This window comes from Panthera uncia (assembly GCF_023721935.1).
Source record: "Panthera uncia isolate 11264 chromosome D3 unlocalized genomic scaffold, Puncia_PCG_1.0 HiC_scaffold_8, whole genome shotgun sequence".
NCBI classification, from domain to species: Eukaryota; Metazoa; Chordata; class Mammalia; order Carnivora; family Felidae; genus Panthera; species Panthera uncia.
In genome coordinates, this window is record NW_026057586.1 from 68564229 (window position 1) to 68587468 (window position 23240).

General features: G+C 50.9%; 1 protein-coding gene and 1 long non-coding RNA gene across 5 annotated transcripts in view; one reads left to right on the forward strand and one right to left on the reverse strand.

Annotated features, from left to right (window-relative positions):
- The window catches only part of LOC125914502 (uncharacterized), a 5436-nt gene extending 5282 nt beyond the window's left edge, over positions 1–154 (reverse strand). Inside the window, exon 1 of the long non-coding RNA XR_007455326.1 lies at positions 38–154. This is a non-coding gene — a long non-coding RNA (uncharacterized LOC125914502). The remainder of the gene's footprint in view (positions 1–37) is intronic.
- The window catches only part of ZNRF3 (zinc and ring finger 3), a 153364-nt gene extending 131514 nt beyond the window's left edge, over positions 1–21850 (forward strand). Inside the window, exons 1-9 of one of the 4 annotated variants that reach the window (XM_049619784.1) lie at positions 4042–4417; positions 4762–4824; positions 12061–12135; positions 12554–12685; positions 14319–14429; positions 15416–15583; positions 17467–17569; positions 18321–20087; positions 21478–21850. In XM_049619784.1, the coding sequence (XP_049475741.1) occupies positions 4789–4824; positions 12061–12135; positions 12554–12685; positions 14319–14429; positions 15416–15583; positions 17467–17569; positions 18321–20087; positions 21478–21518 (2433 nt within the window). In that variant the 5' untranslated portion in view covers positions 4042–4417; positions 4762–4788 and the 3' untranslated portion in view covers positions 21519–21850. The other 3 variants (XM_049619783.1, XM_049619782.1, XM_049619781.1) reach the window with 3 other exon arrangements.
- Positions 21851–23240: the final 1390 nt, after the last annotated feature.

Here is a 23240-nt window from a genome sequence, read left to right on the forward strand (position 1 = left end):
CTGGATGCCTTGTAGGATTGGGAAATACAATACTTACATAAGCTATTAATGGAATACTTGGAGATTCAGCGTTCATGTTGATATATGTGCACACATTTCTATCACACTTGATTATGGAAAGCCCTAGGATAACCACAGTATTTCTGTAGCCTGGGATTACGGAGAGGATGAGGTCACATGTCACCTCTCTACTTCGTGGCTTTGTGAGGTCACCTCTGAGCCTCTAGCTATAAAATGGGAGTCAACACTCCCTTGACTACAGAGTTGCATGCCATTTGAAAGCACCTACTGCCTTGTCTGGTGCATAATAGGTGCTTTGCTCACTTTTCCCTCTTGGAGTCTGATGCTTTGGGCCAGTACTGTCCTGAGACCAGGCAATAAAGGCCCTGCTTCTGAAGCTTCTGGCCACTGGGTGAAGAGTCCAAGGGAAGCCCCCTTCTATAAACCATTCCCGGGATCCCAAATTCCCCCAAGATGAGCCAGTGCTGGCTTCCAGCACCTGGCAGACCTCTTGTCCAGGACCATCCTCATGGGAGCCGACTCCCCTGGGATCCTACCCCTCTTCCCAAGGAGGATAGACAGACCTTAGCCTCGAGGCTGGGGTGTTTATGCCCATGTGTACAAGTCCTCTTGAAATGCAGGGTGGGTCAGGAGTTGGCTTTCTCCACAATGACATGTTCTGATGAGGAACTCCAGGGAGTTAGAGAAATCTCAGTTGAACCTGACCTTTCGGATCTTTATGAAGGTGTACATAAAGATAGAAGGGTGGCATATATTTTATTTCGTGGTTTGTTGGATCTTGTCCCAACTCCCTCCAATGTTAGGAGCAAGCCTGCCTCAGGCATGCAAACATTCTTTCATTCAGATTCTCTTCCTCTTAGTACAAATAAGAAAATCATATAATCAGAGTAATCTTGTTTTTTCAAACAGTGTACCACCTAATGCAGGAATTCGCTAACACTTTTCCTTTGCCCCATCGTTAAGTATTGCCCGTGTGCTGTTTAGATAGCTTCTGGACCTCCACCAGTCCAACTGAATCAGAAGAGGGGCCCCAGAATGTGCATTTTTGACAGCCATCCCAGGGGCTTCCTGCAGTTTGGAGCTCAGTGGCTCTCAGCCCTACCTGAATTTTAAAACTAACTAGGAAACTTTTAGAAAAATATTGCTGCCGGGGCTCCATTCCACAGAGATGAAATCATCATCTCTAGGGGCAGGGTATTTTTTAAATCTTCCCCAGTTGCCTCCTCAGTGGGCCAAGGTTGAGAACCAAGTCTGCCCTGCTTGATGGCTGCAGTAGCCAGGAGCCCAGCCCTCAGCCCTCAAAGAGTCTGCCCTCCACCTCTCAAGGCAGAAGGGAGGCTGGGGGGTCTTCAGACTTTGTAGGCACTGTTGTTCCTTGTTAAGCCCAAATACGCCACCCAATTAACTTGCCAATGATTATTAAACAAGTGTTACCTGTCATATGCAGAAAAGGGAGTGGTCCTGTTTAAATTTTCTAGTTGTTGACTTTGTAAGATTTGGCCCTGAAGTGGGACTTCTGGAAACTCAACCCAAGATAGCAGCTAACAAGTTCTTCCAAAAGTTTCTCTGCCAGGCGTAGACATCTCCTCAAACAACCCGACTGCAGACATTTTTCCATAACATCCCTTCACCCAGCAGTGACCATGGAAAGGAGGGTGTGGACAGGCTTCCTGGGTTGGGGTGCTCCTTGTCAGGTGTGAAAACAAAGAGGATCATTGTGTTTCTTGGAACTGGTGTAAAATGTCTATGTTTAAGATTAAGATCTGGGGAAATGCATTTTCCGTTTGAACCCAGCATTTTCTGATTGTGAAGAGGGTACCAACCTGTGCAATGGCGCCGTGACATGGCCACGGACTCCAGCCTTTTCTGATGATTCCTTTAATTAGGAGAAATTAAGTGGGACTGCTACATATTTGGGGAATAAATAATACTATTTAAACGGAGGCAGCCTTAACCACTAACTTGACCGCTGAATTCTCGCTGCTACATACCTCCTAAATAGATCAGCATAATCTTAACTAGGACTTAAAATGCATCCTCCTCGTTCTGGAGCTCAGAACCAGCAGCCCGCAGGAGCCTTTGGAGGCTTAATGACTTTAATTAAGGCGAGAAATACCTTCTCCCGGTGGGGAGGGGCGCGGCCAGCCGGGTAGGGTCGGCGAAGGGCAGATGGGAGCCCGCCCCCAAAGGCCGGCCCTACTGAGTGGGGAGAAGGACTGGGGGGCGTGGGGAAGCGGAGGGGGAGGGACTCTGAAGGAGGGCGTGGAGTAGCAGGGCCAGGGGTTGAAGCTGGAGGGTGGAAGGGAAGGGGGGACCCTGGGGGGAGGCCGCCGGGGCCTCCGAGTTCTGAGCTGTGTTTGTGGCTTCGGCACTTTGATCTCCTGCCAGCGAAACCTGGAAGGTCAGGCCGGGCTGCAGCCAAGCCCTGGAGCGAGGAGTCGGGTGGAGCGGGCAGAGCAGCGCCACCCACCCTCACCACCACCCCCACCCACCTCCTCTCCCACTCCCGGAAAGTGAGCTTGCCTGGCTGCCCGGGCGGCCCAGCCCCGCCCCTCTTTACCCCTCTGGGGCCGTTTTGTGTGTTGATCTCCTTTAGGCAGTGGATTAGGAGCTCCAAATCATGAAAGTGAATAAGCCACACTCCCTGCAAGTTTGGCTTGGTAAAATCATTTATGTTGCATATGCTTTAAAGAAAGCAGGTTATTTTTTAAAGCTAGGTGCACCCCTTCCTCTCTGGGCTGTCCCAGAGCAGCAGGTGGTTCGTCTGGTGGTTCCTGTGTGTTAGGGTCCTCTCCCTCCACACTTCTGACACCCGCCCCCTTCTTGGCACCAGCATTTTCTCACCGGTTACCCATGTGCTCTGGTGTGTGACCTCATTTCCTATGGAACGAAAGGTTTCTGTAGGAAAACAGGGCGCTGGGTGAGACGGGCCCTGCAAGCCCCCTTGCCTGGCAAGAGTATCTATCCCCTGTCAGAGCAGTGACTCATGCTTCAGGGAACAGCAGCTGACCAGAATGATCAAGAGCCTGGTGCCTGGGTGGTCACTGCCAAGCGAAGAACACGGGGGAGGAGGAAAGGAAAAAGTGAGGAGGGAGGGTTTAAAAACCACTCAGTGGCCTCCGGAGGGTGGGGCATAAAAGGACCCAAGGAGCGCTGGCTGTTTGGACTACGGTAGGACCAGCAGGGAGAGACCGGTGGGTGTCAGGCCTGGTTGGTCTCCATCGGTGTTCACAGCCCCTGTTCCTCTCCAACCACAGAGCAGGCCCTGCGGCAGTGGCCCCATACCCAGGACTTGTTCCTGGCACCCTGCATTCCTGGCAATGATCTGCCCCAGGCTCAAGCCTTAGGCGGGTGTGCCTCTCAAGCCTGTGCTTTGGTCTCACTGCCCCCAAAAGAGGCTGTCACTGAGTGGGGGAGTTTGGAGTCTGCCACTGGTTCCCCCAGAAAGCCAAGCTTCCGGTCTTCGCACCAGGTGGGGAAGGCAGACTGGTGTCTGCTCACTTCCCCAAGACAGGGCCCTATTGGTACAGGCCATCTGTCTCCACCTGTTTCAGGATGTTCCATAGGTTCCACCAGTCTTTGAGGCTGAAGAAAAGCCAGCGTCCCCTGAGTGATGATGGGAGGGTGCTGTAAAAATCTGCATCTCCTGCCATCTCTTCCTGTGGGTTTGCCCAAGGGTAGTCATTTGGTGAGCGTTTTCCCTTGGTCAGAGTTTTAAAGGACCTTGCCTTCCTCCAGAGAGTGGAAGGAACAAACATTGCAGGTGCACGGGCTTGTTTTCTAAGAGGTTTGACATCAGAGATGTGCTCACACAGGGGCCTGGGGCCTGATAAAGATCCACATTGAGGCAGAGTCACTTGTAGTGGCTGAGGTCGCGGTTGCCCAGAGACAACTATGGCTGCATTAGCACTAACCACCAGTAAGAGGCCCATCGGCAAATGCCGCCGCAGGGGATGTGCACGCAGTTAATAAACCAAATCCTGAAAGTCTCAAATGCGCAGAATCTTGAGTTCCAAGGAGATGTGGTAGAGAGCAGACCTTTCTCAATCTGAGTCAAAGGAAACCGGAGATGAGGTGACCAGCAGCGAGCTACGGTCTATGCTTGAAGTAGCAGCGACCTAGGTGTTTGATGCTAACCCTGAGGGCAAAAGCTGATCTTTCTGGGTTAATCAACAAACATTTTTTTGGCCATTTACCCTGTGCCAGGCCCTTTGCTGGATTCTGGGAATTCAGCAGGAAAGAAGTCTGACACATTGGCCGCCCTCTAGTGAGGAGGCACTTTGAGTAAACAATTGCAGTGTGATGTCATACGAGCTGCAACAGTGGGGCACAGTCAGGCCACAGGCAGTAACAGTGTAAAGGGAATAACACCTAAGTCGACCAAGAATTAGAAGAGGTAAAGGCTAGCTGGTGTTGGGGAGGTAGAGCGTTCCTCAGCATGGAGAACACAGGCCATCAGAGAACTAGTGAGAACTCGGCCTAGTTAGACTCGGGGTTGGAGTGTGGAGTTTACCATAAGCAGCGGAGCGGTCCTGGCTTTCCCTAAGAGTAACACAGTTATCCGAGGAGAGTGGTCCAGGTCAGAGCTGTGATTTAGAAGAGTCCCTTTACTGCTGGGTAGAGACTACACTGGCGGGGGGGGGGGGGGGGGGGGGGGGGGGGGCCAGGTGGAATGGGCTAGAGGACCCCCAAGGGAGAATGTTGTTGTGACTCACATGAGAAGTCTGGTGTCCTGGACAGGGTGGCATCAGTGGGGATGGAAAAGCAATGGATGGATTTGGAAGATGGAATCAGCAAAACTTGGTAAGCAGTTGAGTGTAGGGGTGAGGGCAAAGGTTTAACTTGGCCCCTGTGAGCCTAGGTTGTAGGAGGGTAAGGATTGCATGAAGGGTAGGCCTGTGGCAAGACGCCATGCACCCATATCAGCCTGAGCAAGAAATGACCCACGGATGCCCAGGACCGTGTGCTCCACTTTGCGAATAGCCATAGATGGAACTTGGGGACCCAAACTGAAGGAGAATGCTGATGCCAAATCATAGGAACCAAGCCCTGGTGCCATTTTGGATTCTCTGCAATAATGGTTTCTGCCACTTTAGGTCACACTGCTCTCTATAAGTGTATCAGAGGAGACCCACAAGTGAACATTCTCTTGGGTAAAAAGAGATCTCCACACCTTCACCCTGCTCCTTGCCAAGCAAGAGCTCTTCTCCCAGGGCAACAGCCAGTGCATAATGACAGACACTTCTAGAAGGTCTTGGCTTGTATCTTTCTTAAGGTGTCTGGCACAGAGTTGGACCTCTTAAGTAGTTGCCAAGTTGAACTATGGAACTGAATGTTTTCATACTAATAGCCATCTCATTTAAATGGCGGTGTATAAACTAATTGTTTTCCAGCTCAAAATGTAGATCCCTGCCATATCCCCCAGCCTCCTACCTGTACCTTAGAGCAAGGAAATGAATAATAAGGGGTGATATTCCACTCTCGTTGGCATACCATGCACCATGGAGCAGTGGGTTCCATTTTTTTTTATGTTTATTTATTTTTGAGAGAGAGAGTGAGCACAAGCTGGAGAGGGGCAGAGAAAGAGGAAGATACAGGTTGCAAAGCAGGATCCAGGATTTGAGCTGTCAGCACAGAGCCCAACATGGGGCTTGAACTCGCAAGCCATGGGATCATGACCTGAGCTGAAGTCAGATACTTAGCCGACTGAGCCACCCAGGCACCCTGAGCAGTGGGTTCCAAAACGTCTCACATAGAAGGGAGGGAATGTTGACAGAAGTTGCTGCAAAAGGATTCTGTATCCAAAAAACTGGGGAATTCCTGGGCCTCTATCATACTAACGTGCTCTGTGGATATCAGGGGTCACTCTAGAAAGCGCAGCATTTCTCAAAGGACCCTGACCAAGAAAATCTCATCCTGTGATATGTACTTTGGGAAAAGCTACAATAGAGACATGGGATAACTGATCCCATGTCCATAATTTCTTACTCATTTGTCCTTGGAATGAAACACTCAGACTATTCCTTTATTACTCGGCTGGCCTCTGTCTGTACCTGCATTGCTTGCAGAATGCACACTCCTTAAGGACCGGGGTCTGCCACACGCCGCTTACTACTGTATGTATCTCCAGGGCTGAGCACGCAGAGTAACTGGTTAATTGCTACTGTTAAAAAATAAATGAAAAAATAGCACTGCAAATAGAATTAAACTCTGTTCCTGCCTACCATGTTAATTTGTTGAGTGTGGACCATGCCCAGGGCAATCTGCTTTGTTAGGCTTTTTCCGGGGCACACAGACTGGTCAAGGAAGGTCTACCTCCTGGCTCCTTTAGACCCTGAGGGCGGGTTAGCCCAGCACCCAGGCCAGGCATTTACATGTAAGATCTGTGCGCTTTGGCGAGGCAGGACCACTTGTAGCTATTTATTTATTTATTTATTCATTTAATGTTTATTTATTTTAGAGAGAGTGTGTGAGCAGGGCAGAAGAAGGGCAGAGAGAGAGGGAGACACAGAACTTGAAGTGGGCTCTAAGGGTCCAGGCTCTGCACTGTCAGCACAGAGCCCCAACGCGGGGCTCAAACTCACGAACTGTGAGATCATGACCTGAGCTGAAGTTGGATGCTTAACCGACTGAGCCACCGAGGCGCCCCTAGCTATTTATTTAAAGCCAGATACCAGCAGAACCATGAGTATGAGAATGTATATATGGCACTGTTTATAATAGAGAAAATATAGAAATCCTGTAACAGGAGACCATCTTAAGCTCTGCTACGACCATATAATGGAAAAATATATGTACCTGGTAAGGAGGAGGATGAACATTTTTTTTATATCGATGCATATAATATTGTTGAACAAATTGTTGAGTTAAGGGGGGGCGAGTACAGAACATTATATACATACAGTTTATTTAAGTGTTTTTTAAGTGTATTTTGATATGTGAGTATATATGTGCATTTTACTGCTGCTAATATATGGGTTTTTTTTAAAAGAAAACATGGAAAGATATGCCACACTGTTAATGTTATAAAGCTGGGCTATAAGGGTGAGTTATTTTTTGCTTTCAATTTCGATATTCACATTAAGCACATTTTACTTTTATAAATAGCAAAACCCCTAAAGATAGTCCTATTTGAGGGGAAAAATCCATCATATAAGTAGTAAGCAGCAGAAAAAAAAAAATCCTTAGAGATATTAGGGCCCAGAGAGGGATAAGAGCTGCTTTAGGCTACAGAGAAGCATTTGTCTATCTTATGGGAGGGGTGGCACATGAACTTGACCTTGAAGAATCAGTAGATATAATCAACACATGATAGTTTACACTGGAGTATCTTTCTGCATATGCAGTATCAGGCAGATTACTCTCAAACTGACTTCCTTCCCCTAGCCAGCTCACCACAGGTCACTTTACCCAGAAGTTAAATGTGTTGATGAATTTGTCTTGTATTATCTGTGCCATCCTTAAGAACTGAGTGGGTTTATAAGGAGGGGCATTAAAAGCCTGTATAGATTGTATTGCAACTCTTAAAATAATCTCCATACTCTTTGGCCCTGGGCCTCCCTTCCTAAAGAAATTGGAAATTAAGCCACAATTTATTCAGTATAGCATTAGTTATCATAATAAAAAATCAAAAGAGCCCAAATATCAAAAATACATGAGTGAGTAAGTAGAGTATGTGAAGGTCTATTTCACAGCTTTAAAAGATGTCTACAAAGAATTTTTAATGACTTGTTTGGAGGTTATGATAGGTGTAAAAGAAAAGACAAAATGAAAAAAAAAAAAAGAATTGTATTCAGTAGGGACAAAAAAAGTCTGCAGAGCTTCCTAGAAGAGGTTGAAGACAGAGGTCTTCATATCAGCACTAATGATCCAACTTCCTTGGTTATCCTGTGGTCAGGAGTTTGGGACAAAGGAGATTTTTCATCATCTTTTGGGTTATCTCCGATTAAGATGATACTCTGTCAAAGATTTCCTCTAATAAGTATTAGACACTGGGACCAACACATTGAGTGCTAGACAAACAGATAAACAACTGTGAAAAATGGAGTCTGCCCAGGGGCTGCTGGGAGTAACCAAGCCTGGGTGTAACTGCACACACTGGGGAGAGTGCCAGATCCGTTCCTGATTGGAATTCCTGAATTTAACTGAAACTAAAGTAGACTGGAGGCTTTGAGTTCTCCTACCCACAAGGTGGTAGCGGGACCGGGACCGTTCTCATCAGAATGCCTCATTCCCATCCGGAAATTCAAAACTCAAACATGTTGATAGAAGCACTTTCCTTAGGGGAAAACCATATCCACGTTCAGGGGGCAGCAGCCGAAGAGTATGGTCCCAGGCAGGCTTGCTTTCATTCAGAATAAACGTTTATTGAATAACCATAGGAGTCTTGCATTGCTGTAAGTGTTAACCACAGTAGGACCTTGTCTTCCGGGGCTTGAAACTTTGTACTTGGCAAAATGTAAGTGTGCAGATGTTTGCACGTCTGATACTTGTCTCAGTGGCTATGGACATTGTCGAGCCTTGGGTCTTGCAAGCCCTGGAAAGGTAAACAAAGGACCATGACAACCTTATGTTCCACATTCTACCGCTGGGCTTCCAGTCACCTGCTCACTGGTGTTGACCTGTCCACATTGGTCAGGTCTTGCCCGATTGAGGCAGCAGAGGTGATGAAGGATGTTAAAGTAACTGTGTGGGAGGGGCAGAGGGAGGGCAAGCAAAGGGCCATAAAGGCAGGGAGGAACTTTGGTTGCTCTGGGGAGGCCTTCCCACCTGTTTTCTGCTGTTCACACCCTTCTCATGCTCTTCCATTCACGCCAGTCTGTGCACAGTTCAAGGGTAACTGCCCTCCCCAACTGTAGCCCAATTTACTAGCAACATCCACCAGGCTTCGTTTTTCCACGCTTTCTTTGAAACAGCCTTATCTCAAGAGTTTTGTGACTTTATAGAGATAGGGTTTCTAGTGATCACAAGACCGCTAATCTCCTAATTATGTAATCTCCCAATCTATGCGTTAGATTTGTTTTGAAGCAGTATTCTGGCCCAAGCTTGATTTGGTGAAACGTTGAAATGATCTAAGATGTGAAGACTGGTTCAGGAAGATGCCTTGTCTATTTTTAAACTGAAAATGTGGGGCGAGGGGGAAAGTGTCACCAAGTAGTGTTGTGTTTTTTAATTTGCTTTGGGAATAGTATGATAAATGTGTCATTTTCTAAATCTGGATTATTCATGGCCTATTTTAAATCCCGAGCTGCCTCCTAACAGGCCAGTTCTCAATAGGATCCTGGGTTGACTCCCCTCCTGTCTAGTCCTGGCATGGACAGGAAATGCAACCTTATTTAAAGAGCAGCTTCCATTAATTTTTAAAGTAAGTCAGCTGTGAGAATTATCATTTTTTCAAACGAAATATCTGTACTTGAATCCTGTGCATTAGCTTGGTTGTGTCTGAGTCAGTGAAATGGATCTGTTAACATGGGGTTTAAGCACCTTATCATTGACTTGCTGTTTTTACTATAGAAACCAGGAGACCTTTCAACCCCCCTAGATTTTGTTGAAAATGCCTTTTTAAAAAGTGCCTGTCCCAAATGGGTCATACGTGCCTCACCTCCAGATCCTTGAGGTTTCCACGTTCCTGTGGAGCAGGGAAGCCCAGAAGCGCGAGCAGCCACGTGGCTGGGGCTCTGCGCTACCCCGGGTCCCGCAGCCTTTCATCCGCTGCCATCAGACTCTGCAGGTGCGCCAGCATCAAAGCGGGAGGTGCTGGGTGCTCCTGATCAGGACAGATCTGAATGCACGTTTCCCTCAGGTGCTGGTTGATGTGCCTGATGGCGAATGAAAGCCAAATAAAGGAACAAGCTCCTGTTGATTACCTTGTTTTCCGTGCTGTTCCCTGGGGTCCTTCCACGTCGAGGGAAGATTTTGTGAAGATGAGGGTATCACCTGAGTAGAAGACACCTACTTCGTCATTCTGGGGCCCACAAACTGTTGGCCACAGGCAAGGGAGAGTCAGTGCCCCTAAAGAGCCTTTTGAAGGAACGTGACCACCTGGCCACAAACTTTCTCACTGTGCCATCATGTCCTCTCTCTCTGGAGGTGGACGATAGGGCCACTGTCACTCTTTCTTCATTGCTCTGGACAGTCCCCTGCCTCTCAGTTGAGTGGCCAAGATTGGGAACCGGAAGGGACCCTAGTCATAATAACATAGGCTTCCTCCTCTTACAGGTGGGGAAACTGAGACTGGGACTGAGAGAGATTCAGTGACTTGCCCACCATTGGCAGCTTGTCGGTGGCAGAGCCAGGAATAACTCCCAAGAGCCACTCCCGACTACAGCTTGCTGGTGAGGCAATAGGGGTGGGATGGACAGGAGGTAGAGGAGACTTGAACTACGTGGAGTCTCAGTTCAACAAAGAAGAGTCCCCAGGGGAAGAAAGACAGCTTCCACAGCACAGCAGCCAGGGTGCCCGGGCTTATTAAGTTGCGGGGGACTTTGCAGGATCCGTGAGGATTTCACAGTCCCGCTTCTCTGGTACACGGTGCGGGCCAGGGGATTGTCTTAAAAGCTGTGGGATAAGACTGCCCTCTAGTGGGCTTGTGAAGCCATTGGTCAAGCCACGTGCTCGGTCGGCTCTTGGAGGTTCAGTGCTGCCTTCCCACGCTGCATCCGGGTAGTGATTATTCCCTCAACAGGGATTCCTTCCAGTCAAATTGTATTCTTTCTCAAGCACTCTGGCTCGTAGAGACTTTCTTGATCTCTGAACAGTAGCCATTATTTGCACCTCTTATAGGAGGCTTGGGGTTTTATTTTGATTTTTGTTTGTTTTCCCCCCACATTAGAGGTATCTTACTTCTCTAACAAGATCCAGGAACCGAAAAGCAAGGGTTACGTCTTATGTCTTGTTCTTCCACAGCTTCTACTCTGTTATCCACTTAGCCAGACATAAAGTCAGAAGGTTCATTGGGCTAAAAAAGAATCCTTTCCCTCAAAAAAGAATCCCACCCACCAGGGTCTCCTGGGTGGCTCAGTCAGTTAAGCATCTGACCCTTAGTTTCGGCTCAGGTCATGATCTCACGGTTCATGAGTTTGAGCCCCACACCAGGCTCTGCGCCGACAGCTTGGAACCTGCTTGAGAGTTTTCTCTCCCGCTCTCTTCTCTCTCTGACCCTTCCCAGCCTGCTCTCTCTGTCTCTCTCAAAATAATAATAATAACAATAATAATTATAAAAAAAAAGAATTCCACCACTTCACATTTGTTCCTAAAACATTCGCATCTCATCTCTCTCTGATCCTTAGTTCCCCAAGTGGTTGAATCATCTGAATCCCTCAGAAAACTTCCAGAACTCCGTTTCCTGGGCCTTACTCCAGCCCTGCTGAATCAGTCTCTGTGGTTCAAGCCAGGAAATCTGCTTTACAAACTTCCCAAGTGGTTTTTGATGTGCAGCCAGGTTTGGCAGCCAACTGCTCTAAATCCCCATTTACGATTTTTTCTCGGAGCTTTTCCCTCTGACAACATCTCCAGAGGTCTTCAGCTTATGTCAGTTATTAAGCTGACCATTTTGAGATCCCCTTGGAAATATTCCGTGTGCCAGTCTCACGGCAGCCCTGGGTGACGCAGGAACGATGCGGGACCACAAGACAAGGACCAGAGGCATTTACTTTGGTTGCCAGTGGCTCTGTGTTCATAGCAGAAGATCCTGAAACCAATACCTTCATGCTGACGGGGCAGGTTGTTGATTTGTTTTTAATGTTTGGCTGGATAGGGAGACAAAGGTTAACTCAGTACCCGGGTAGTTATTTCCACCTATTCTAACTCTGGTTCTCCTAATGCAGCCGTACAACGTAGGTGGCATTGTCCCCTCGTCCCCCCTTGTTTCTTTTACAGATGGGAAAGTTGAGGTTTCGGGAAGCTATTAGCAACTTGCCCAGAGTCACAGAAGTTGGTAACTGTCAGATTCCACGTTCGAACACAGGTCTGATTTCCCAGGCCAGCTCTGGAAAGGTCAGAGGAGCAAGAGTGCCAACCTGTTCTTTTTTCCCCTGCCAGGCCAAGCGGGCAGTGCAGCGGGGAGCCACTGCCGTCATCTTTGATGTATCAGAAAACCCAGAAGCTATTGACCAGGTAAACTCCTCGGGCCACGCAGCATTGCAGCCCCCGCCCCAGAGAGGGCTTCAGTTAGCTCGGCGTGTCACGGGGCCGTCACCCTCATCTCAGGGCTTTGCGCTTGCCCGCTGACACTAGAGACCCATGTCTAGACATCATTCAGACTCCAAGGCAAGGGTATTGAGAGGAGTGAAGAGCCAGGAGGTTGGTGGCTGTGGGGGGCATTTTCACAGACCCTTCTGGGCCTTCAGCCTGCCCACGCCATTCTGAAACGAGCATTGTTCTCAGCCTCGCCCTTCCAGAAGCTCCAAGGCTGTCCCGCTTGAGGACTTTGGGGATTTTCAAATGGTGTCTGCTGTTCTTTCCCTTCAGCCTCACTCTCTCTCCTTCTTAAAGTAAGCACGCCCTTTAACCAGCATTGTCTTTCCCTCCACAGCTAAACCAGGGCTCAGAAGACCCACTCAAGAGGCCGGTGGTGTACGTGAAGGGTGCAGATGCCATCAAGCTGATGAACATCGTCAACAAGCAGAAAGTAGCTCGAGCAAGGATTCAGCACCGCCCGCCTCGAGTGAGCCCGGCACCCTCTCTGCTGCTCCCTGTGCCTTTATTCCCTTTGGGCTCTTGTTCCAATCTTCTCTCTTGTCTAACATGCTGACACAGCCTAGGTCCTGCAGTTTCGATTAGGTATAAGTGCGGAGGCCAAGGAGAAATGTCAGCTCTCGCGTTCCTTTACAAAGGATGTGAAAAGACCTTCCGGAAGTAGATGATTTGTGCTAAGGTGTTTTTGGTCTCTTCCACCCGGCACTCCCTCTTGGTAGCCTCCTTTCCTTCCTTCTCTTCCCTCCAGCCCCCCTCTGAAAGGCTGAGGAGGATTGAAGGAAGGAATCCCAGCACCCAGCTTCCCTTGTCCCCCTTCCTTCCATTTGACCCAGACTACAGAAAAAGGCCAAACTTCCTTCTTCCCAGAGGATAAATTGCATTGTTGAAAAAACCCCTAACTTACTTTTTTTTTTTTTTTTTAGTTTGTTTGTTTATTTATTTATTTATTTATTTGGTGAGAGAGAAAAAGAGAATGCATGCGTGCATGGGGGAAGGGCAGGGAGAGAGGGAGAGGGAGAGGGAGAGGGAGAATCCCAAACAGGCTCCATGCTCAGTGTGGAACCCGATGCAGGGCTCGGTCTCACGACTTGAGATCATGACCTGAGCCGATGTCAAGAGTCAAGCGCTCAACTGACTGAGCCACCCAGGCGCCCCGAAAACCCCTAACTTATATTGGAGTCTGGAACACCTAGCTTTCAAGTGGGATTGAAGTTCACAACTTGTAGGTGGTCGACGAATAGCATTTAGGCTTCACTTGAGTGTCAAAGGGCCACTGCTGGCCAGTAACCCTTCACTGGTATCTTTTGCCCAAACCTCACACTGAAGATTCTAGCAACCTGGGACAGGTGCCTCATATAGGGTTTGTTTCCTTATCACAAATATTGGAATATTCACATATAGGAGGGTTCTTGTACATGCACAAACTATCTAGATACCCCTGGCATTCAGTTAGTAAAACCCTACTCCTCTTAGCTAAATGCGTGTCCTGGGTGAGGTGGCTTCAAGGCTTGAAGAGGCACTGTGCCCTGAGGAAAAGATAAGAACTCAAGAGTCCAGGGAATTTGCAAAAGAACTGCCTTTGCCGGCTTCTTTTTAAAGGAGAAAAGAGCACTTGGGTAAATGTGACTCATGGTAGTGGAAGCTGATATTTGCGGAAGCAGCATACAATTTTCTGAGTTGTTGTAAACCATTAATTATATGGTTAGTAATCACTGTTCCCTCAAAACATGACACTCACTCCTTTGTCCCATAAATATGATATTCGTGTTTATTTGGCTGGGCCTCTCCTGCCGGTTACAGCGAACTTCGCGCTACTCCACAGGGAGCGAAGCTTTACGATGGGAGTTCTCTCGGCTGTGAGGAGGCCTGGCCGAGACTGCTGCAGGCCTCCCCCTAGCCACACCGTGGGGGACCGCCTGGGCCTGGCGATCACCCCGTGTGTGCAGCTTAGCCCGCACACACCCTGGGTGTCTCCTGCGAACGAGGGGAAATGCACCCGAGTCAGCCCCATCCTTATTCCGACCAGCGCTGACACGGGCCGTGTGCCGATCCCCAGGCCGAAGAGACCCGCGTGACTCATCGTGTCTTGTGTTCTGTTCCAGCAACCCACCGAGTACTTCGACATGGGGATTTTCTTGGCGTTCTTCGTCGTGGTCTCCTTGGTCTGCCTCATCCTCCTTGTCAAAATCAAGCTGAAGCAGCGGCGCAGTCAGGTAATACGTCCGAGCAGCCGGCGAGTGCAGATCCCCGCTGCCCTGTCACTCGTGAAAACAAGGGTGGGGGCCTGAGCTATGCAGCCGGTTCCCAGGGGCCTACGAGCCATAAAGATAGAGAAAAGCAAGAGCAAAGCTTATCACCCTATGTCTTCTCTGTTCCCAAAGGGCCAGAACTATAAAGGCCGAGCCTTGGGAACGCTTCCAGCTGGGAGTTGTCTCAAGAAACGTCTAAAGGTTAATATGGAGCCCTGGAGCCTGCTCCTCAGCTGTGATCTGGGGACCAGCAGTGTCCGCATCACCGGGGAGCTTGGTAGAAATGCAGACTCTCAGGCCACACCCCAGACCTGCTGAATCTGGATCTGCATCTTCCAAGCTCTCTCTAGACGATTCTCGATAAACAAAGTAGCCATCTTTGTGCCCCAGCTAGCACATCACTGTGCTCATAGGAAGGCAGGATTCAGGGGCAAAATTTGATGGAGAGGGTAAACGAGAATCTAGACTGTCCCACGTGTACCGTGACATCTCAGGAGAGAGACGGTGGACATTGGCAGGCAATCTGTCAAGAGGATCACCGACTTCTCACAAAGTTGGGTGGCTAGAAGTGGGTGGGTTTGGCGACCACCCACGTGCATTGTCTCATTTGCCCTCAGAACTTTCTTCAGTGTAAAGAGGAGGAACCCTGGGTATAGAGCAGGTCAATAACTCAGGGTCTTGCAGAGTTGGCCAACCAATTGAAGCATATAGCTCTGCTGATACTGCCACTTGGGTGAAGCCTGCGTTCAAGTCGTTGACCCTCAGGGGTCTGGAAAATCTGTGCCGCAGCAGTCTGAATTTTTAGTGCTTTCTCAAAAGCCTGTGCTGATCTGGTCTAATAAAGGACTAGCGTTATACCCGTCCCCATGTGTTAGATGCCATGGCCCTCGGGGCGACTACCACCGTAAATCCGTCCCGAACCCTAACACAGACCACATTCTGCTGCACAGAATTCCATGAACAGGCTGGCCGTACAGGCTCTGGAGAAGATGGAAACCAGAAAGTTCAACTCCAAGAGCAAGGGGCGCCGGGAGGGCAGCTGCGGGGCCCTGGACACGCTCAGCAGCAGCTCCACGTCCGACTGCGCCATCTGCCTGGAGAAGTACATCGACGGAGAGGTAATGGCAGAGGCAGGGCCCGTCCTGGGTGGGGATGGGGTGGACAGGTCAGTAGAGGTGCACGGGACCTGGAAGGACAGAGCCCCGTGTCCTTTTCCCACAGCCTTGTAGGGGCAGAAGGGTTTAAACGCCTAGGTCTCGAGGAGGTGGCCCGAGACAGTCTAACCGCTCTTCACCCCTGGAGGAGGGTGGTCACAACGCAGACACTCTCTTGCTAGAGGGCCCAGCTTCCACCCACATGATTTCAGAAGTTGATCGGAAATATATGCGAGGCCAGACGATGTCTGGTGTTAAGAACATTTACACGTATTGACATAATTTTATTTTTTAATTTTTTTCCTATTATTATTATTTTTTTTTTGAGAGAGAGTGAGCGCACAAGAGCAGAGAAGAGGCAGAGAGAGAGAGGGAGAGAGAGAATCCCAAGCGGGCTCTGCACTGCCAGCATGGAGCCCCACACGAGGCTCCATCTCAAACTGCGAGATCGTGACCTGAACTGAAATCAAGAGTCAGACAGTTAACCGCCTGAGCCCCCCAGGCGCCCCCTACATGTACTGACTTAATTTTAGAATTGCTCTTCTGGAAACTGAGGCATGACTTAAAGCAAACCTCTCCTGCAAAGCCCCGTGGAACACTGGGTGTTTTTACTCAGGAGACAAGAGATGTGATGGCTACCTTTTTTCTTCTAGCTTTTTATCCTGAAAATGTCAGACTTTCAGGAAAGCTGCAGGAGTCCTTCAGTGAATGGTGCATCATTCACCTCGAATAACCCTTAGTTAACACTGTGCCGTGTTCGCCTAATCTCTCTCCAGAAAGAGACACACAAACACACACATTTGGGGGATGGGGAAGCAAACCACTTCAGAATCGGTTGCAGACATTTGATGCCCCTTTAATGAAAGCGTTCTGCTCCCAGATAGGCTATTGGATGAAAAAAAGCAGTTTTCGCAGAGGCCTTGAGATTAAGAGGGCCTTGAATGGTCTTTAGGTGCAGACTGCCTGCATTCTAATCCTGACCCAGGGCAGGTTCTAGCTTTGTGATCTCAAACAAGTGACTTCATTCTCTGTACTGTGCTCGAGACATGAGCCTGAGACGGACATGCCGTCAAGGTGATCACAAAGGTTACGTGAGAAAATGCAGGTAGAACTCTTGCCAAGGTCAGGTACAACATTAGGTATTAGCTTGAATATTATTGTGTTGAGCCGGTCAGGGAATGGAAAAACAAAGTCACATTAGCAAATTTGGAGGGTGCTTTGGCTCAGGAATTCCAGAGGTGGTTCTGCCTCAGAAAACCTCATCACCTCCTCTCCACATAGGCTGCTTTGTTAGAAACCATGTACCCTCGGGTGAGTATCCAGGGTCCAGCAAAGGAGAGGACAGGAGAGCATTGCCCTTGGTGGCTCCTCCTGTCAATTACAAGTCCTGGGCATCTTCTTTTCTACTCATACCCAGTTGGAGCACCCGGAGGGAGCCACCATCCCAGAGATGCAAAGGTCTTGGTGGGGGGTGGGGGGGAAGTGGGTAACCTAGCCCACTCTCCAGACCCCAGGCTGCAGAAGCTCTTGGCTTTGGTCTCCCCTTTGGGGCAGCATGAACATGAGTGCCTTCCTCGGGCAACGAGAAAGTTGCCTGCTTCTGTGCGCTTCCTTCCTTAACAGTGAGGACCGTGGTTGGGGCTTCTCCCTAGAACACAGACATGGGTGCTGACTCCAGGGAAATGAGTCTACCTGTAGCTAGAGATGGGGGGATGGGTGAGGAAGAAGCCTCTGGCACTGGCACAGTGAACAGGGCTCCCTGGCCCATGCTGGACTTCTCAGGAAGAAGCATTTAGCCCTCCACCTGTGCCCTGCCTTCAGGCCGTGTGTCCTCTCTCCCTCCCCAGGAGCTGCGGGTTATCCCCTGTACTCACCGCTTTCACCGGAAGTGCGTGGACCCGTGGCTGCTGCAGCACCACACCTGCCCCCACTGTCGGCATAACATCATAGGTAATTGTCACCTGCCTCCACTGTTGCTGAAGAGTCACTGTCCCTACCAAGTGCCTAGCAAGAGTGTGACACATGCTGCAGACTGGTGAGCGAGCACTGCCTTCTGGACCTGGAAGTGTGGGGACCTTGGGTTTCAGAGTTCACCAGCCCTCCAAACCCTTAGGAGAGCCTGCCATGAAGAATTGCCCCGAGTTCCCGTTTTGGCCTCTTCACCTGAACCAGCCTCCTGACCTTGAGCAAGGCATCTGGTCTCTCCAGGCCTTAGGCCCACGATGTCTTTCCCAGAAATGACAGTGATGATGCTCCCATGGCCAGAACTGGGGGGTTGTTCCCGGGCCACAGGAGATGAATGTGAGATGGCAGGGTCACAGTGTTGCTCCTGCATCACTGTGGTATCGGATGAGGGGCACGGAATGCCGGGTGGACTCCAGGGAGCTGTTTCTCCAAGAGAGAAAGTGCCTTTCATCTTGGTACCTTTGCTGCTGTCTGCAAACCCCCATGGTGTCTTTGTTAGGCAGGACCGAGGGGAGGCGGGAGGTAGGCCCTTACCGGCGAGACCACCCTTCAAACAGAGAAGTGGGCTGGCCCCAGCCAGCGTGGCTGGGTTTGCTGATGGCCCAGAAGGGGGCATTGGCATGAGAGGGGGCGCATTGGCACATGACCGGGCCTCCTGCTTCAGCCTCTGCCCTTGTTTACCCCTCTGGCCCCATGTGCTCACCCCTGCTGACCTTGTTTCCTCACCTCTCCCCAGAACAAAAGGGAAACCCGAGCACTGTGTGTGTGGAGACCAGCAACCTTGCGCGCAGCCGGCAGCAGAGGGTGATCCTGCCGGTGCACTACCCCGGCCGCGTGCACAGGACCAATGCCATCCCGGCCTACCCTACCAGGACAAGCATGGACTCCCACGGGAACCCCGTCACGCTGCTGACTGTGGACCGGCACGGGGAGCAGAGCCTCTATTCCCCACAGACCCCCACCTACATCCGCGGCTACCCGCCCCTGCACCTGGACCACACCCTGGCCCCTCACCGCTGCGGCCTGGAGCACCGGGCCTACTCACCAGCTCACCCCTTCCGCAGGCCCAAGTTCAGCGGCCGCAGCTTCTCCAAGGCAGCTTGCTTCTCCCAGTATGAGACCATGTACCAACACTACTACTTCCAGGGCCTCAGCTACCCAGAGCAGGAGGGCCAGGCTCCCCCGGGCCTCTCTCCCAGGGGCCCAACCCGCGCCTTCCCCCCGAGTGGCGGTGGCGGCGGTGGCGGCGGCCTGCTGTTCCCCACCGTGGTGCACATGGCCCCGCCCTCCCACCTGGAGAGCGGCAGCACGTCCAGCTTCAGCTGCTACCACGGCCACCGCTCAGTGTGCAGCGGCTACCTGGCCGACTGCCCGGGCAGCGACAGCAGCAGCAGCAGCAGCAGCTCCGGCCAGTGCCACTGCTCCTCCAGCGACTCCGTGGTGGACTGCACCGAGGTCAGCAACCAGGGCGTGTACGGGAGCTGCTCGACCTTCCGCAGCTCCCTCAGCAGCGACTATGACCCCTTCATCTACCGCAGCCGGAGCCCCTGTCGCACCGGCGACGTGGGGGGTTCCGGTGGCTCAGGCCGGGGGCCTGTCGTGTGCCTTGAGGGCTCCCCGCCTCCAGAGGAGCTCCCGGCAGCCCACGGTCAAGGTGCGGGGCGGGGAGAGCCTTGGCCCGGCCCTGCCTCTCCCTCGGGGGACCAGCTGTCCACCTGTAGCCTGGAGATGAACTACAGCAGCAACTCCTCCCTGGAGCACAGGGGGCCCGCCAGCTCTACCTCAGAAGTGGGGCTCGAGCCTTCTCCCGGGGCTGCCCCGGATCTCAGGAGGACCTGGAAGGGGGGCCGCGAGGGGCTGTCGTGTGCCTGCTGCTGCGAGCCCCAGCCCGCCACGCTGGAGCCCAGTGCAGGAGTGGCCGGGGGCAGCACGCTGTTCCTGGGTCTCCCGCCCTGTGAGGCCTGTGGCCCCACGGGTGGGGAGTCACAGCCGGGAAGCTCCCAGGGCCTGTACGGTCTTCACCCAGACCATTTGGCCAGGACAGATGGGGTGAAATATGAGGGCCTGCCCTGCTGCTTCTATGAAGAGAAGCAGGTGGCCCATGGTGGCGGAGGGGGCAGCGGCTGCTACACTGAGGACTGCTCCGTGAGCGTGCAGTACACGCTCGCCCAGGAGGCCCCGCCCAGCTGCCACCCAGGGGCCCGGGACCTGAGCCAGCGCATCCCCATCATTCCGGAGGATGTGGACTGTGACTTAGGCCTGACCTCAGACTGCCAAGGGACCCGTGGCCTCAGCCCCTGGGGTGGAACCCTGGGCCCGGATGCCCTGCGGCCCCACAGAAGCCTGGGAGCAGCCCAGGAAGAAGAGCCGGTTCTCTGCTGCCAGGCCAGGGCACCGCTCTCGCCCGGCTGCCCTCTGGAGGGTGCAGAGGCCACCAGGGCCAGCTTCCCCGGTACCCCCCAGGACACTCAGGAGTCCAGCGCCACAGCCACTGAGGCTGCAGGTGAGAATAGGAGAGGACAGGAGGCCAGAGTCGGGGTCCTCTTTCTCCAGGTTGTTTTCTAAGCGACTTCCTTCGTGCCCTTGACTTTAAAAACACCATCTGCACCTGATGACTTCCAGGTGTTATTTCCACCCCAACCCTTGCTCTGCGTTCCAGACCCATTAGGCCTTCTTCCCTAACCCTCACAAGCATCCCACCCTGTCATGTCCACTGCAGCGCTCCCAAATGCCTCCCTCTGCATGCCCTGCCCCACTTCTCCCCTGCTCCCCACCCAGTGCTCAGGCTGAAAGCCTGGCACTGTCCCTGAGCCCACCCCACCGTCCACACTCCAGTGTCCTGGGCTTCTTAGCCTGTCTGCAAGGACCACGTGGGCTTGTGTTTTGCCTCTGTCCAGAAAATCAAATTCCCAGAAAAATGCAGAATCCAAGTCCAGAATTTTCATTCAACTCAGCAGACCTCATCAAATTGCTCTAGAGTACCCAAACGTCTTGTGTCCCTAATAAACAGTCTGGCACCTTTGAGTAATACTGCAACACAACAGGACAGGTTCCACTTCCAAAGTGTATCCCTAATCTCTTCTGCAGCCCGCACCTGCCATCTCAGGCAGGCCCGTTTCCTCTCCCCACGGTCAAGGCAGTGGCCTCCTGACTGGTCTCCTGCTGGTCTTGCCTTCTGTTCTGCATGGGAACCACAGTGGTCTTTTTTAAAATATATGTCTTTACACCGGAAAACCCTTCAGTACCTCGCCACTACCTTTAAATTAAAAAAATGTGAACTCCTCACCCCATTCTGTCTGATCTGCCCCCTGCCCACCCCTCTGACCACCTCCTGCTTCACTCACCACCTGGCTACTCAAGCCTTCTGTGGCCTCTGTCTATTGCCCCAGCCAGCCAAGTTCATCCCAGCCTCCAAACTTGTCTGCTGCTTCTCCAGATCTCAGCTGGAATCACATCCTCAGCCTCCTCCAAGGTCACTCTCACACCCTCTGCTCACTTCCCAGGCCATCACAGTCTGAGGTTACTTGGTTCTGAGGTCTGTAAGCTTCCAGGAGGGGGTCTTCTCCACTCTTCCCGGTGCCTGCAACAGTGCCGAATGTGGTGTTTTCATGCTACCTAACGACTTCCAGAAGTCTCTGCACCTCCAGATGAGGGAGACTGACTGTCTAGGAGGCACCTGTGCCCCCAACAGCATGAGGAGCTCTCAGCAAAGGAGCTCTGTTTCGGCCCTTTGCTGTATAACACGGCCTGTCTGGTGTTGGGAGCTGTCCCTTCCTGAGAACCTGTCACACGCTGGCACGGGCACCCAAGTCCCTTGCCTGGTCCCTGTGTGTTGTGCCCAGGGCCTCCAGTGCCTGTTCTGTCCTCTGATGATTTTTCTCTCTCTCTCCCAGGACAGAGATCTCGCCCAGCAGACGGCGGCACGGGAGCCTGAGCTCAGAAGGAATTCTGGAAATGGGGACTATATGGAGACTCCAAGCTCTGACTTCCTTCAGGAAAGAAAAAAAAAGAAAAAAAAAAGATTTTTTTTAGCTTTGACAAACACACAAAAGTGGTAATAAAGAGAGCCCTCTTTCTCAACCCAAAATGTGAGCCACCTGTGGCAAACCGCCCCCATCCCCACCCCCCATTAACAAACCAACAGACAAAATTCTCTGAGTCTTTTGCCTCTTTTGATAACATGGTATTCTGTTTTGTAAAGTGTGTGTGCTTGGGGTTCTGAGGTGTGTGGGATTGAGTTCTCTGCTTTGTTTTTTTTTAAGATATTATATGTAAATGTAAAGTTATTTAAATATATATTTTAAAGAACCCTAACCACCAACTTTTGCTGGAAAAAAAAAAAAAAAATCACTGCTGCATTAATTGAACCACATCATGTGTAGATACTGTTGTCTCCCCGGAGGGGGCTCAGGCCTTTGAAAAGCTCAGGGCTACACCTGCCTTAGAAAATGAACCAGAAACTTGAAGTAAAGCTAGTTGATATGGGTACAGACTCTGAGGAACAATGCAATGCTGCCTCTTTCTTTCTTGTGGCAAATCCCAACGTGCAAAGTTTCGGGTCTTCTCAGAAGCCATGCCTCTCCAGCCCACACCTTTAGGCAGCTGATGGAAACAGCTAGGAACAGGGCGGAAGGTCTGCAGCACTGAGGAACTGGGACAAGCCATTGCTACACAAAGCCCCAGGGTGACAGGGACAATTCAGCCCAGTGTCCTCTAAGTCTGTCCCTTTGGGTCAGCGTCTTAGGTAAAAGGACAGAGTTCACAGTCCTGAACTTGGGCTTCCTGCTACTGGCTGCAGAAATGGTTCGAAGGGGTGTGTGGGGACAAACACCCGGGAGGAATGTAGTTTTGCGGCCTTGGTGTCTAGGGAGCAGAGAGTGTCCCGGAGAAGGGACAGAGGGCGCTGGAGCGTGCCTGCGGGGGGTGCACAGCCAGCATCCTTGGGCTGCCTTCCTGGGGATCCCACGGGGTCAGCACCGAGCTCCGTTTGAATGATAACGTTTCCCATCCCATTTCCCTCTGGAAGCTCGCTTCAGGGTCTTTCAGCCCATTGCCTCACGGCTGAAATTGCTCATCTCACCTGCAAATGTCTACTATCCTTTCTACCTAATGCACTATTATGTATTGATTCTCCAGGAGACAGAGAAAGAGACTATCAGATAGTTTAGACCCAAAGGGTAGGCCTTTGTATCTTTTTCCAGCCTTTTGCTGTTCTTGTTTTTAAGAGGAAGGGAGAGTTTTAAAACCCAAACCATTTTTTTTTTTTTAAGATGTTTCCACTTTTAAAAGGGAGAATCTATTTAAAGCTATTTCAGATCAGGGATTGTCATCCTTTTTGTCCAATCAATGTACTTCCTGTTCTTAAGAAAGTTTTTTTTAGAAGAAACTAATCACATTAGCCCTTGTGTTCACTAACTCCTCTGGTCACTTTGACTCATTTGTCATCTGAAATGCTCGTTTGCGGAATAGGAACCTCACAGCCTAGGCCCCCCCCCCGCTGCCCTCCTAGTGGGGAAATAGAGACCACCCTGGGTTGCCATCATCGGTAATGTAAGGCTCAGGGGAAGTCAGCCCAAAGTCCAGATAAGAATGTTTTGACTGAGAGTCTCACTGTATCCCAAGCCTTTTTGCTTCTTTTTTTTTTTTTTTTTTTTTT